Below are 15,437 nucleotides of genomic sequence, written 5' to 3' on the forward strand. Positions count from 1 at the left end.
GAGCGATGCCTCCTAGCCTTGTCTGAGTGGTACGAGGCTGAGGCCACGTACCCATAGACGTATTGTATTCTCTCTGTACTGTTATTGGTACTGCATTTCTTTAAACGTTAGGTCTTGAGCGTTTATTATTGTGTGAAGGTGCTATATATGTTGAATATGTATGGGGATTAGAAGTGAAACCACACGAGCAGATGCTGGTCGTCTAGATGGAGACCATCGCAGCACGAGGTCCATATTCTAATGGAGTGGTGGTATGATGTGATTTCGTCAGCACGGCAATATAACATTAGCACTGCAATGTGTTTTGCAAGCTATAAGCCACCTCTGCTCATTTGAGATTTGCACGATACTGCTGTATACCCCTGTGGCTTGTAAGCAGCATGCATTGGCAGTATCCTTGATAAACAATCCTGGCTAAGCACGCAAGCCGGAACAAACCCGTGGACCCGAGGGGAGCGTGCAAATCCCCGCCTCTTCATCACAGCCAACTACTAACATCTAAGAACGCAGGGTCATATGCATGATTAACGCCCTGTAAATTCGACCCTGCGACGCAAGGTTTGACATAGGTATCCAGAGAGCTATCAGATTAAGGCTGTGTAACTGAAATTAGAACTTGAAATACTATCAAGGTTGAAAGATCAGGACATTTGGCGGGGGAATACGTGCCTAGTATTGCTGGCTGAATATTTTCAACACATTTAGATCTCGTACACCGTGTGACTCCTTTCGTGGTGTTCTAGCTAACACCGCCGTCAAGACGGTGCCCCTTAGCCTTATCTATGCTTCATAAGGCTAAAACTATAAGCACCTATCATATTTAAACTACCCTCCATTATCAACACTATATGTTTTTTAATTGCTAGGTCTTGAGCTTGTACTACTATATGAAGGCGCCATGTATGTCCTTAGACGTACATGGAACAGAAGCGAAACTAGGTAAGATCCCCTACTATAGTAGGAAATGGTGAGAGTACAGTCTGGCATGGATTCCGAAGCTGGGTACCAAATGTAACAACTACCTCACTAAGATGTGGGTCGTTATTGTGGTCAATTTTATCCAAATTTGCTAAACCAGACTTTTATCGGCTGCATGCGAACTTTTAGATCTTACCTAGTAAAAAAAATACCTTTGTGACAGAATTTTCTTTTGCGGCAAGAGAAACATGCTTCGTGTCACTAGGACATGTCGACTCTGCGCCAAGGGGAGCTTTTCTACCTAAGTGGACATGTAGCCAACTAGTCTCGTGAACGGAGGAGGTAAGAGAATATCGTGGGATAACTAGTGCGGCGATGACAAGTTCGATTCATCGACTAGTACCAGGTAGTGCATGGATAGCGGAAGTCAGTAAATTTGAAATTCTACAGCTTTTGAATTCTTGCCTCCATCCAGACTTCTGCTTCAATCCGAATACACCCACTTCAACTCGAACTACCATCATCACCTATCTATGTTGCCCAAGACACTTCTCGTCGCCCTCGCCGGGTCAGCGCTTGTCAGCGCACTTCCGGCACTCACTAGTCAAGATGGCCTGACTCCCGAACAGATCAATGCAGGCTGTGGCCTCAATTCGAGTACACACATCCGTCCCGAGTGTCACGCCGGCGCCGGCAACCACACTGCATATCCAGGAGCTGCGCCAGACCCAAAAACCCGTGTCAACGTCGTACTTGAATGTCACATGACGGGACACGTCTTCCCATGCTGCCGTTGGACTTTATTCAATCGCAAAATGAGTTTTGGGTGCAAAGAGGATGATCCTGACAACCCGCCACTTCCGACTCAACGTCCTTCTCCCTCAAATCATTATGGGAACCAGACGACTTCCGCGATGCCGTCCATCGGAGAGACAACCACTGCACATAACGCAACAACGGGTCACAGCACTGCCGCCACCACTGCAAGTAGGAGCAGCCTGTATCATATGCCTAACTCCACCACATCCGAGACCCGACCTACGGCCTCGTCGTCTGGCACCAGTGTCGGCCCAGAAAGCTCATGCAGCGTCAACAGCCAAAGTCAGACCAGGAACCACAGTACTAGTCCAATACTTCCACCCTGCACGTCGACATCACAAAGAAGCCCATCTTTGTCTCTGAATTCCACGTCCACTCCGAATCCTTCTAGCGGATACACGAATTCGACGTTCACTACATCCCGGTCAAAAGAGTCTCATACCACGAACTCATCTGCCACGATCACCTCGTCCACTCATGCCGCCTGGTCTAGCACCGTCAGATGGCCCAATTCCACATCTCTCAGCCATACCAACTCATCAGCTTCTGTCACAAGCACCCCCACATTGTTCAAGCCAAGCTTAACGGCCTCCAAAACTAATGGGACAGCCACGACAAGCTCAACTACTAGAACGCCTGTCTTAACAAGCGGTAGTTCCTCGGAGTTGTCGTCCACTGTTGGGCAGAAGACAAGCAGTCCGTTGAGCTCAAGTTCCACTATGCCTTCGAAAACATCCACCAGCAGCTCCTCAACACGCTCGAGCTTCATTATCGCCCCTATTCCCACGGGAACCAAACCTCCACCGACCATCAAACCTCCCGGGGCCACAGAGACCAAAGAGCATGATCGCACAAGTACCAAGCATCACCATGACGATACGAGTACTAAACCGCCTGAGCCCCCTGGGCCACCCAGGCTACCTATGCCACCTTTGCCCCTTGTGCCCCCCGTGCCACCAGGGCCACCTGGACCACCTACACCCCCTGGGCCACCTGGGCCACCTGGGCCACCTAGACCACCTGGACCTCCTGGGCCACCTTGGCTACCTGGGCTACCTCCTCCTCCTCCTGTGCCCCCTAGACCGCCTAGGCCACCTGCTCCACCTATGCCTCCTGGGCCACCTGTGCCCCCTGTGCCTCCTGGGCCACCTTGGCTACCTGGGCTACCTCCTCCTCCTTCTGTGCCCCCTGGACCACCTGGAGCACCTGGGCCCCCTGGGCCACCTATGCCTCCTGTGGCTCCTCCTCCCCCTCCTCCCCCTCCTCCTATGCCTCCTATACCCCCTGGACCACCTGGGCCACCTACACCCCCTGGGCCGCCTGTGGCTCCTGGGCCACCTTGGCTACCTGGGCTACCTCCTCCCCCTCCCCCTCCTCCTATGCCCCCTAGACCACCTGGGCCACCTAGGCCACCTACGCCCCCTACACCCCCTGGGCCACCTACGCCCCCTGGGCCACCTTTGCTACCTGGGCTACCTCCCCCTCCTCCCCCTCCTCCCCCTCCTCCCCCTCCTCCCCCTCCTCCTCCACCTACGCCCCCTACACCCCCTGGGCCACCTGGGCCACCTGGGCCACCTGGGCCCCCTGGGCTACCTGTGCCTCCTGTCCCCCCTCCCCCTCCTGTGCCACCTGGGCCACCTGGGCCCCCTAGGGCCACAGAGACCAAGAAGCAAGACGGCACGAGTACAAAGCACCACCACGATGATTCGAGTACCAAGCCTCCCGACACCACGAGCACCAAATCTTCAACAAGCTCAAGCTCTGATATCACGAGTACAGCGGAGTCAACTGAATCAACCACAACGGAGTCAACTAAATCGACCACAGCCGAATCAACTGAATCAACCACAACGGAGTCAACGAAATCGACCACAGCCGAGTCAACAGGATCGACTACAACAAACTCGAAGTCCCCGGTGCCTACTGACCCGCCACTTTCTAGTGACCCCCCGGTCTCTCCAGAGGACTTGGATCAAGACCTGCAAGACGTGATCGATAACGTCGAACCTTCGAAGGGGAGGAAAAGAGACCGCTTTGCAAAGGCCCTCGGCATTGGCTCGGGCTCCGGAATCCCCGGTGTAAACCTCATCAAATGGGTTGCCAAGGTGCTCCGCGCGCTCAACAAGATAAGAAAGCTCTCAAATGGCAGAAGCCCCTCGGAAGCCGTGATGGAAACCCTCAAGAATTATCGAATGGAAATGAGTCCGCACTGGAACTTCAACCCTAATCCGAACAAGCCTTGGGCTCCCCGTCCGCCAAGCGACATCGTCAGCGAGGCGGCCGATTCCGTGGACGACTGGTATGACGACCTTTGCCGAGGTGGAAAGACCGGGGAGCAGGCGGCTGAGATCATCGACAACTTCAAGGCCGATATGGAAAAGGCGGAGAAGTGGGCGGCCGACCAGGCGGCGGCGAGCGGCTCAGGGGCAGCCAAGGTCGAGCCTGTGGTCAACGCTGCTGCTGGAGCTGCCTTCAACACTCCTTCTGCCATCAACTCGTGGACCGCACAAGCAGCCGCGCAGCTCGCTTCAACTCCTGGAACCTCCCCAGAGGAGTTGGCCAATGCGCTTCTCAAGGCAGGCGTCCCCTCTGAAGCCATCGAGTCAACGGTCGAGGCTATCAAACTCGCCATCGCGGCCGCACCCAAGGGCTGGATCGGAAGGCCGGCCTTCAATGCTGCACTCGGGGTCATCTCAAGTTCCGCCTCCTCCGCGTGCGTGGCTGCGTCTGAGGCGGCCAAGGCCGCAGTCAACGGAGCTTCCGGCCCAGGTCTCGCGTGGTCTCTCGGCCCCGCTGGTGTTCCCGCTGCTGCTGCAGATGCCACTGCCGCGTCCATGGCCGAGGCCATCGAGGCGGCCAAGGCCTCTGGGACCGATCCTGTCGTCGCTGCCATGAGAGTCATCACAGAGGCTGCATCCTCGGCTGCCGAGGGCGCCTCCGGAGCCGCTCCTCGTGCGGCCTTCGCAGCCAGGGGTGTCACACTGTACAAGCGTATCGGCAGCGGTGCGCCGCCTGTGTCTCCTGCGCAAGGAGCCCTTGATGTAGTGGGAGCTGCGTTCAACTTCTGGCAGGCTGTCCCATGGGTTATTATGGACGTCCTGAACGACCTCAAGGCCAACGCCACTGATCCGTCAGATATTGAAAGCCTGGACAGCGTTCTTGCGATGGGGCCCCCACCTGATTTCACTTCAAGACTCGAGTTCCCGCCGTTCCCGTATCAGCACGGTGGTAACCGCATCACTGGTATCCCAGAGCCTGAAGTCCCAGCCGGGCGGCCGACGCCATCCATCCCTCCTCAAGCCACTGAGCAGGGGACAAAGACGGCTCCTGGGACGCCGTCCTCGACACGAACATTGGAGCCGGCACCACCAGGTACAGGCGGTTACTTACACGATGGCACGAAGCCGCATCCATCGCCTCTCCGCCCTAGACTGCGTGATTAGCTTCGAGCGTCGACAGGCACATAGAAGTTTATATGGGATAGCGATGGAGTAAATTGTAGGGTTTGAAAGGTGTATTGTGCACTGTCCTCCCAAGATTCTTGAGCACTCCCTGGTGTGCTAGATTAATGGAGGAACAGGAAATACTTTGGATCAAATAATTCCGTTGATAAAGTTTAATCTAAAGTTGTTTGAAGTCTTTACATTCCCCTGTCAATGCCTAGCTGTTTTTTTCCCGCACCATAACAAATTTTGCCTTTCTTTCTGAGAAATCTTGTAAACTCTCTCGGATGTGATTTTGCGAGTAGCTGCATTTGTCTCTTATGAGTGCTGACGTAGAGACGAATGGAATGGCTCATAATTGGCATTTGATATAATGTTGCATGCGATAAAGAACCTATCGAGCTGCAATCTCCACCCATCGAAAAGCAATGTCCATACATCATTGACACCGCTAATTTCTTCATCCAGCCCGCATCTTAACTTAGAAGTAGGATGGCCCCACATTCGAGTACTAGAAGCATATACACACTCACAGACCGATATCTCGGCGCTTCTCACGCTCATAACCACTTATCCAATACTAAGAAAGATCGATGCTGTCTTGAGTTTTAACAAAAAGGCTATGGGCCTAACGAATCTATATAGTCTATCATCAGCCGACTCCTCGCCGACATCTAACGCACGGCCACATTTGCTCCTCAAATTGTAAGTCTCCATGCTCCAAAACTGGCAATGCTGATGCTAATAATCATCAAAAGTCCTGTGTTCAACAGGTCGAGATCATGATAGCACGCAGCCCACTTCGCCGAAGCTGCAGCCAGCACACCAATCCACACAACAAAGAACCCCAAATCAAATTGCGGCTTTTCTCCGCTCACTGTTGCCGGTATAGTATCTCCATCTGCTCGCATGCTCGTCCCCCATCCGTCAGCCGTCAAAGTCAGCATGCTCCAGACATGGACTGCTGGAAGCGGGATGTAGTAGAAGAAGAAACCCGGGACAACCCATTTTCCGGAAGCACCAATTCCTCTCCCTAGGCGGTCGGGATTCCGCAGGACGTTGTACAAGACGCCTAACAGCATCCTTATCCCGACATCAGCAAAGGACACCGACACAAGTTTTCGAGACGTCAGTAGGTAGTACGCCACGGCAACGGCACCGAGGACCGGCCCAAACTCCCGCTTAGCCATGCCAAAGAACAGCAACGGGTGCGTCCTCAGGTACACGCGCGGCATGAGCAGGCTCTCGATGTGCGTCGCCCTCGCCCACCGCAGCTGCTGCTTGAGCCACTTGCTCATCGTCGTCGGCGTGTCCGTGGCGGCGAGCACATCGCTCGCGTACACCACGCCCCAGCCCCTCAGCAGCAGGTTCGTGGTCAGGTGCCTGTCCTCGTTGATGATCATCCGCTTCCCCAGGACCGTCTGCAGGTACCACGGCACCAGTATGTCGGGCAGCGCCGCGAGGCGGAAGACGGAGCTCGGCCCGCTCTGGCAGTCGCTGGTGGCCGTCACGGCGGTCGACGAGCGCGTCAGATACAGCTCGCCCCAGTAGATGGTGGCTGCTAGTTTGGTAACGGCCGTCTCGGCAGAGTTGTGCACAACGAGCCCGGACGAGGCGCCGCCGATCCGCGGGTCCGCGGCGATGGAGTCGACGGTGCGCGAGATGGAATCCTCGAAAACGATGGTGTCGCTGTCGGAGGACCAGAGGAACTCGATGCCGAGAATATCTGCGATGACGAGGGAGAAGACAAAGGTCGTGAACATGATGCCCTTTTTGTGCATGTGCCGCTGACGGAGGCAGACCTGCCGGATACCGGTGTGGTAGTCGCCCCCGATGGTGAGGTTGTGGTGGTCGAGGATGGTGCGGGCGAGGGCGATGCAGTGCTGCATCGCCTGCTTGTCGATTTCGGCGTCATCAACCGGCTGGCCGTCTTGCAAGCGCATGGCGACGAGCTTGGCCCTTGTGCGCTCTGCAAGCTCGCCTAGTGGTTCTGAGATATGGATAACGGCTGAACGTTCAGGGTAAACCTGGGCTAGGTTAGCATGGTGCTATGTGCCCAGGTGTGCGTGTCTGTTTGCTCAACCCTTGGGCTCTTACCTGATTGAACACGTCAACCATGTCCTGATCCTCTGCTTCGTCACCATCGACACCCACCAAGAGGAACGTACATCCCTCCGTGCCTTTGTAGCTCTCCAGCGCGCGTGAAAACAGATCTGGATCTTCCCTCCAGCCAACAACGGCGGCCATGCAGTCCAGTCGCGGGGCTGCCTTTTCGACGTTCAACTCCCACTTCAGCCAGTCTTCTTTCTCTCGTACAGGACTCTCATCCTGACCGTTCAATTCTTGAAGCTTTTCTCGTCTCCGTTGATTGTAGAAACGGTTCAGCTCTGCTAGTATTATAGTCAAGAGTATATCAAGTGTGACGGGGTAGTGAGTCGACATAGTCATCAAGAAGTAAATTGGCGCGGAAAGAAAGCAGCAGATAATATTGAGACATTGCCGCCAGACGGGAACGTGACGCGGATATGCTGTGCTGGTGACATGAGCCCCGGAATCCTTTTCCAGCAACATTGTATGACTTGCAACGAAAGACAGTTGGACAGGAATCCGAGCAGAAAGACGAGCTTTGAAGCGCCCAAGAACGAATGACGTGACAGGGTTGACGAGCTGTGTGAAAATAAAAACCACGATGCCCTCCCTTCTCAACCCCAAGGTATATATACGATGACCCTGAATAGGTGCATTTTCTTTTTACACAGTCTAAGGATCGGGTACGCATTGCCAAGCAGGCAAGTCAGCCACAAAGTGTTAATGCTTCTCTGCGGTGACTCTTCGGGTCCCGTACCCATGACCACATTTTCAATCCCACAATGTACCTAGCAGGCATCATCATCGTATGATGGCCAAGTAGGCTGTGCATCTATATGCATGTTGACGTGAAATAATACCTGTAGCCGACTGAGACTCGGCCCGTCTACCGGTACACTAGTATCCGACGCAGGCAGGCCAGGCAAAACTAGCAGAACTGGAGAATACGGGTTGAGTTTGCAAGAGAGTGGGGATTCGCACACCTATTTTCGGAGGCTGCTCACTACCTACCTCCCTCCTTCACGATCACGAAGAAATGTTACCTTTGAGGCTCCAATTAGCTTGGGTGGTATGATTACTCAGAAATGGGTGTGTGTGTCTCTGATCTTTTTGCAAATTCGCAGCCCAAGTTGCCTAGCACGTGCCTAGAATGCCCAGAACTGTGCCATAGGAGGACAGTGAATTTTGACGCCACAGTACCATCCTGCAGGGCCGCTGCCTGCAACAACCCCGCCTCTGTCAAATCAGGCCGTTCTTTACCCCAATGCCTCTGCTGACTACCCCCAATGATTCGTTGCACGGAAAAAAAGAGGCTGAGTAGCCACACCAGACTTCGGGTACTCCTCGCCGGACCGTGTGACTGCATACACGAGCTGAAGGAGCGGTCAGGCCGACTCCGGGAGTCATTGCAGTTAACTGGCTGATGTGAAGAGATTGTGTCCTAGCGCCTCGTGTGCCTAATTTAGGATCGTGGATGGTTGTGAAGGATACATAGGCACTTAGTAGTCACCACTGCACATGTACACGGGTGCGAGTGAATGCACCAGTATTTTGCCTTGACTATAAGACGATTTGGTTCAGTAGAGTCCTCAAATATATACAGACATACTAGTCATTGAGACTAGAGAGAGATAATTACCTAGCCTCTTACCCTCATCTTCAACAAGGGCTTCAGCAACTAATACATGCAGTTGGGCCTCTTTCAATTATATTTACGACACAACATCTCTGCTCTGCAAGGCGCAGGAAGGAGACGAGCCACTATTCGCATCAATTCCTAGGTATCTAACGGGCGTCTATCCCTCACGCCCTTTACACTCGTGGCATCAAAATGGGGGCACTCTACAAAGAGAACCGCTTGGTGCCGGCCATCATCATTACTGCGTCGTTGTGGTTCTTCTTCATCCTGCTTGATCCCGACAATTTCCACCACGCAATACAAAGTCCGCCGCCAGTGGTGCAGGTGGCTACAGAGTCTACACAACAGCCACACTGGCAATTGGAGTTTGAATCGCCGCAAGTCAAATCACAACCATTGCCAGCAACAACACCATCAGCTCAATCTCACTCCGACTCTCGCCCATCAGCCACTCCCACCCACACCAAAAATGAGACGCTCTCGCCCGAGGATGTCTTGCTCATCGTCAAAACCGGCGGCACCTCAATGTGGAAGCGCCTCCTAGCCCACCTCCTCACCACCCTAGCACCAGAGCGCATCCCACTGAAAAACACAGTGATCTACTCAGACAGCTCCGACACCATCGGCGCCTTCACGGTGATCGACGTCCTGGCTAACACCAGCGCCGAGATGCTCAACTCCCCAGAATTCGACGTCTACCGGTCGCAGGTGTCCTACGCCGCGCACAATGTCTACCTCGAGGCCGCCGGCGTGGACGGCGACGACTGGGGCCCGCAAGGCGGCTGGATCATCGACAAGTACAAGTTCGTGCCGCTCGTCCAGCACGCCGGGGAGAACTGGCCGGACGCGAAGTGGTACATCTACACGGAGGACGACACGTACCTGTTCCTCTCCAGCGTGCTGCACTACCTCTCGGGCTTTGACCACCGCGAGCCCCACTGGCTCGGCAGCTACGCCGCCAAGTCGGACGTGGTGTTCGCGCAGGGCGGCGCGGGCTTCGCGCTCAGCCGGGGCGCGTGGGAGGCGAGCTTCGGGAGGAACAAGGCCATGGCTGAGGAGTACGAGAGGTACACCGCGGACCACTGCTGCGGCGACCAGGTGCTGGGCCATGCGCTCAACAAGTACGGCATCAAGCTTGGCGAGAATGGCGGGGACGAGGTGTTCCGGTACGGCTTTAACCCGCTCGTGCACTGGACCTTTGCATTTGAAAAATGGAGCTGGTGTCTGCCGCTTTACTCGTGGCATAAAGTCCACGCGCGGGATGTGGCGAGGTATTACGAACTGGAAAAGACATGGGACTACACAGTGAGTTTCTCTCGGTGACGATAAGAAAATTGAGTAACTCTGACGAAGAGATTGTAGACTCCGTTCCGACATGGAGATTTCTTCGCGCATATGATCGCCCCTGAGCTCGAGAAAAGGGCTGAGTGGTGGGACAACATGTCGAGCAAATATCGGGTCACATCGGCCAACACCGCCGACTCGCCAACGCCAGAAGGTCTGGAGAATACCGACACATGGGCGGGTGCATGGGAATCTGTTGAGGCCTGTGAAGCAGCTTGCATGGCTTGGGATAACTGCGTCCAATGGAGCTTCGCAGAGGATCTCTGCAAGATGGATGACAGGGCCATCATGGGGAAGGGCTATGCGCCGGAGATGCCACAGAGAAAAACGGCGCTCAAGACAACGAGTGGGTGGTTGAAAGAGAGGATCGAGACGTGGGATGCTTACTGTGATATTCAAAATGCGCTGGGGACAAAATGAAGACGTAGAAAGTGGTTTCGTTTCTAATTCCTAGTTGTACATATATCAAAAACGCATGAGACCCAGAGTCTAAAGAGGCACAATCCCATTGAGCGTTCAGGGAGAATAAAATACTGCTGGGAAGTAAAGAGCGATCTCTTAGACAGAAGTCTCCCAATCAGCTGGCGCTCGCAAGTGCCTGGTCCATCAAAGCAAAGACTTTCTTGACAGCCGGCCTATCGCAAAGCCTTTCCACCCATTTCTCGTACTCCTTGTAAGTCTTGGTGTTTATCTCCGGAGCGATCAAGACATTCAGGAACTTGATGTAGGGGAGGAAGACGAGGTCTGCATATGTACATTTGTCGCCCACCAGGTATTGCGAGCCCTCTCTGCCCAGGTGAAGGTCCAAGACTCCAGTGACACGCTTGATCTCATTATCGTAACGGTCAAGGGCCGATTGTATTCTCTCCGGGTGGCTGCGGCGGAACCAGGCTTTCTGGCCAAAATACGGCCCCTGGCCGCTGCATTGGAAGTACGTCCAGGTACGCGTCTGGTGGAAGTGCGCCATATTGGACCGAGCGTAAGAGAGGGTCATTTTGGTATCATACGTGTCGATGAGGTATTCGACGATGGCGCCGGACTTGATGTTCCACAATCCTATGTCAGCCACGGGTCCTTAAATTTTACACAATATGAGCATAACATACCTCCCACAACGTTATCCCCGTATTGGGGTCCTCAATTGTTGGCACTCGGCCGTTTGGGTTCAGGGATATGTACGGCTCCTGCTTGAGCTCTGCCATGCCGATTTGCTTCATCTCATACGGAAGGCCAAGTTCCTCGAAGGTGAGGACCACCTTCCAGGGGTTGGGGCTGTAGCCCAAGCTCCAGACGATAATGGGCTTGAGGTCTGACATTTTGGAGCGCTTTCCTATCAGGTGAGATAGTTTCCAGGAATGTTTATGGATGGGCAGGTGGCAAATCTAGTGTACAAAGCTGTATCCGAAGACGAAATGAAAATGGGTAGAGATATCATACTTATACTTGAAAGAACTCTGGCCAAGCTCCAAGTGTGTGGGTGGGTTTCTAATCATGCGGCTCACTTGGGAGGTCTTTCTTGTGTCGATACTAGTATTCTTTGTGATTCTATTGAATCCGGGCCCAACCATTTGGGTCATCCAAGATCCTGTCCTGTGCCTGTTGGTTCCGTCGGCCTAATGCTTTCCCCTTCTGTTTAAGTGAACGACGATTACCTAACACTTTAAATACGAATAACGGTTAGACCGAATTTTTCATGGTGTCAGCATCCAACTACACACAATTTCCAAAGATCCCAGCATGGTCTGCAACCGAGCTTGACATGCAAGAATGCTGATCCAGCGGAGGATTGAGAACGCCAGCATGATGAATACAGTAGATATTTGTACCCTTCACAATATGAACAAATGCGGCTCCTGAAATCTACTAGTTATTGGGCGTGCTGGCACGGGTATCTGATCAGGGCTGATGACGCGCTTTGCCTGAACGTGCCGTACCTAGGTAGTATTCCTGGTGGCACTAATCGAATTGGTACTAAGACTAAAATAGCCCACAGCCAGTAAGAAAAAGACAACGCTACTTCCTAATTGATTCTGTGGTTGGCTGTCACAAAACCAAGCTTCCGAAAATTGGCCGAGGCGTTTCTTGCCATTCCAGGCAGCACCGAGACACTCCTCACCAACGTCGTGACCGTCATCATCGTCACAATGGCTGGGAATAGGCTCATTATTTGGATCTGCGCTCCTGTACTCTTTGTTTACCTCGTTCTCATCGCCGCTCATGCTTTGTATATGCATCTGGAATCAAGCGGCTATCACTGGCTTGGGCAAGACACAGCCACTGCTACTAGTACGTGGGAGTCCATGTGCAACTCGTCAGGCAACTCCTCAGAAACCTTTGGCCAGGACGCAGATGAATCCTACTTGACGGGTAAAAGGAAGCAATGGCGGGTGAGCTTTGGCGATGGGCCCGGCGCATCAGTCCGTGGATGGCCTTCAAAAGGTGGCTATTACGTTTTGGACTCCTGCCTCACAGTCGAAATGAGCTTCCTCGGCTTGGATCGATTTCAAGAAATCGAACGGCCGCTGAACTCGACCGCCGCAGACGAGGAGGCGCACTGCAAGCGAATGCGTCAGCTTGGCGCAAAATGGTGGGCTAGCCAAGATGAAGAGTGGATGTGGCAGCTCGAGAACCCAGAGGAAGAATGGGACCTGGAAACGCCAGTAGTCTACTTTGGATGGCCAGCCGAGCGTGGTGTTTGGGCTTTGAGCACAACTGTTATTGATGCTAGCGAGATGGCCATACCGTGCGTTGCTGGGTACTAGAGATAGTCACCATAAATACCTATATCTTTCTAGTAACCTCTTAATTACTATATTACTTCTTTTCCTTTAAGGTTATTACTATAATATTTATTTTAATTTAATAATTATAATAGTATATATTATTAAGTTAAAATAATTCTTTCTAAATTTTAAGGGTATTTTAAAGGTTAAAAATAGTTATAGAGAAAAAGTAGTTATAGGAGTGGATATAGACTTATTAGGGAGGCTCTTTCCTTTTGAGTAACTCTCTCTTTATTCCCCTATAGTTGGTTTTCTATTTAGGTATGTTGGCTGGCTGAGAGAGATTCCCTCCCTTTCTCTTCCTATTGGGTCTTTTTTAAGTTCTTGGCTTTTGTTGGCCTATTTTTGATGGCCCTATTTTTGAATTTCTAGATGTGGTTGATTCTGACTGCCTAGGTGATTGACTTGAAGGAAGGTGGAGGACTTAGTTGAAGTTGAAGGAAGGAAGGAAGGAAGGGGAAGGGGAAGAAGTATTCCTCCACTCCTTATATAGGGGAAGGTATAAAGACTTCTTAACGACTACTTCATCCCTTAACGACCCTCTCTTTTATAAGTTTATTTAGCTATAAAGAAATCACTAAAAGGCTAAATGATTACCTATACTATAAGGCTACTATTTACATTGAGTGTATTTAAAGTCGGTCTTAGAGGAATGATAGTTAAATAGGTAAATGAACATTATAGTGACTATCTCTAGTACCCACTAACGTACGGTATGGGGGTTCGGGAAGAATTTATATGGCAATCACTATGGAGGAGCGGTGCAAGATTATGCAGGACCTTGGTGCGGTGTACTATGCGGAGCCTGAGCATTGTCCGCTTCTTGATCTGTTAGATGAACTAGTAATAGTGGATAGTTGAAGCAAGTGCATGTGGTGGGCACGAAGCTGCAAGCTGTGCGCACTTAGTCGGCTTCGCCACATGCAGGCTCAGAAAGAGGGCAGAGTGTTTCCAGAGTATTTGGTGCTTGTCAACTATTAAGTGATACCAGCCGCTCGGACTCTCACCCAAATGTATCTGCTTCAATGAATAATGCGATACTGACCAGCCAGATCTGCGCGCCGAATATATTCCAACCCATGAAGTCTCAGAATACAAAACGTTCCCATGCCCTAGTCCATTCCAGATCGTACAACAGGATGGATTTCTAATCGTGTCTTCAAAATAAGTAATACCCTTAGAAAAAGCAGCAAAGTTTCGACCAGAACCGCCTGGACCGCGACTTTGGGGCCCTCTTAGGCCCTGACGGGTCTCCTTTGGGCTCTGGTATGTGTCCTCTAGGCCCTGGCGTGTGACCCTTGGGCCCTTGCGTGTGTCCTCTGGGCCCCGGAACATCCTTGAAAGCAAAGGCGCACAGGACCTTCGACCGATTCTTATTGATCACATCGTGCCAGTTTCCATTGATCTCTTGCTCCTGGCCTCTCACTTCCTTCCATCTCTCCGTCCCGCCGGTGTCTTCCTGGAAACACACGTATGATGGAGGGTTGGTGTCCTTGACGACAAGGAAGTGGGCTTTATTCTCCGCGGTTGTGTACCCAATTCCGATCTGGTTGACGTTCCACTCCCCAAAGAGAAATTGCTCTTCCCTCCAGACAATATTCCCGTCACCTCCCCCGTGGCGGCCACCGAGAACCTCTGAGCCCTGGCGGTTGTCAGGGTTCGGGCCAGTAAGATCGACCCAGCTTTTCAGTAGGTAGGGACGGCCAGTTTGCTTCAGACAGTCTTCCATCTCGGTGTCAATTCCATCTGGAGCAGCGATTCCTCTACTTCTGTTCATCTTATCCCTGACAGGCTGTGGCAGATCATTGACGCTGTCAAGACCCAGGAGGTATGTCACTGTCACGAAGAAGCAGTTCATATACGAGCCGGAGGGGTTGAATGTCGAGGGCATCTTTCCACTTGGTGAGATATTATAAGAAGTGTGAACGGTATGTGAGTTGAAATATAATGCGAATCTGTCCGGTTTGATTCAATAACTAATCCGCGCACGGAAAACTGCAAAGAAGGAGTCGACCGGGCTCGAGGGGATTAACAAGAGAAAAGGCAGAGTCCAGTTTTATATTGTGCCGTTGACGAGTTTCAAGGACAAATAGACGCCCAAATACAAAGTTGCTGGAAGGAATCGAATAGGCGGTCGCTGACTGATGTGGAAGAGTTACCCCCAGCTTCAGGTTTCATGTGTACTTAAGTATGTTCAGAATTGCTTACGGGGGGACAAGCGGCCGCCGGCCCCCACAACAATCCATTTCAGGTCCTGAAAGGCGGTCTTGTCAGGAGCTGCTCAGGCACATCTGCAAGGGAATCATGTGTCACTTTTCAGCTGATACCTAGGTAAACATATCTTACCAGACGTGTGTGAGCACCGTTTAGAATCGGTGTTCATTGCAGGCACGAAATCAGCCC

At 52.3% G+C, this 15,437-nt stretch overlaps 5 protein-coding genes across 5 annotated transcripts; 2 read left to right on the forward strand and 3 right to left on the reverse strand.

The window, feature by feature from the left end:
• Positions 1–1,451: 1,451 nt before the first annotated feature.
• KVR01_000842 (uncharacterized protein) lies at positions 1,452–5,180 on the forward strand (the record flags this gene model as incomplete). Its single annotated transcript, XM_044782299.1, has 1 exon — positions 1,452–5,180. The coding sequence occupies one exon, from the start codon at positions 1,452–1,454 to the stop codon at positions 5,178–5,180; it is 3,729 nt and encodes a 1,242-aa protein (XP_044650791.1).
• A 211-nt stretch (positions 5,181–5,391) lies between these two features.
• KVR01_000039 (uncharacterized protein) lies at positions 5,392–8,009 on the reverse strand. Its single transcript, XM_044789837.1, has 2 exons — positions 7,278–8,009; positions 5,392–7,207 (listed from the first exon to the last, which is right to left on the reverse strand). The coding sequence occupies exons 1-2, from the start codon at positions 7,749–7,751 to the stop codon at positions 5,879–5,881; spliced, it is 1,803 nt and encodes a 600-aa protein (XP_044649988.1). The 5' UTR covers positions 7,752–8,009; the 3' UTR covers positions 5,392–5,878.
• Positions 8,010–9,099: 1,090 nt separating this feature from the next.
• On the forward strand, positions 9,100–10,671 carry KVR01_000482 (uncharacterized protein; the record flags this gene model as incomplete). Its single annotated transcript, XM_044792687.1, has 2 exons — positions 9,100–10,212; positions 10,270–10,671. 2 exons carry the CDS (start codon positions 9,100–9,102, stop codon positions 10,669–10,671), a joined length of 1,515 nt encoding a protein of 504 aa, XP_044650431.1.
• A 157-nt stretch (positions 10,672–10,828) lies between these two features.
• Positions 10,829–11,567, reverse strand: KVR01_000021 (uncharacterized protein; the record flags this gene model as incomplete). The annotated part of the gene is made up of 2 exons (XM_044788150.1): positions 10,829–11,290; positions 11,358–11,567. 2 exons carry the CDS (start codon positions 11,565–11,567, stop codon positions 10,829–10,831), a joined length of 672 nt encoding a protein of 223 aa, XP_044649970.1.
• Positions 11,568–14,211: 2,644 nt separating this feature from the next.
• Positions 14,212–14,925, reverse strand: KVR01_000552 (uncharacterized protein; the record flags this gene model as incomplete). The annotated part of the gene is made up of 1 exon (XM_044786435.1): positions 14,212–14,925. The coding sequence occupies one exon, from the start codon at positions 14,923–14,925 to the stop codon at positions 14,212–14,214; it is 714 nt and encodes a 237-aa protein (XP_044650501.1).
• Positions 14,926–15,437: the final 512 nt, after the last annotated feature.

This window comes from Diaporthe batatas, assembly GCF_019321695.1.
Source record: "Diaporthe batatas strain CRI 302-4 chromosome Unknown Contig00001, whole genome shotgun sequence".
Lineage (NCBI taxonomy): Eukaryota > Fungi > Ascomycota > Sordariomycetes > Diaporthales > Diaporthaceae > Diaporthe > Diaporthe batatas.

What these genes read in the sequence shown, in the direction of transcription:
- KVR01_000039 (XM_044789837.1), bottom strand. Translation starts at nt 7,751, where the DNA reads ATGTTGCTGGAAAAGGATTCCGGGGCTCATGTCACCAGCACAGCATAT. An exon ending in TGGTTGACGTGTTCAATCAG is followed by an intron (nt 7,208 to 7,277) that starts GTAAGAGCCCAA and finishes AACCTAGCCCAG; the next exon opens with GTTTACCCTGAACGTTCAGC.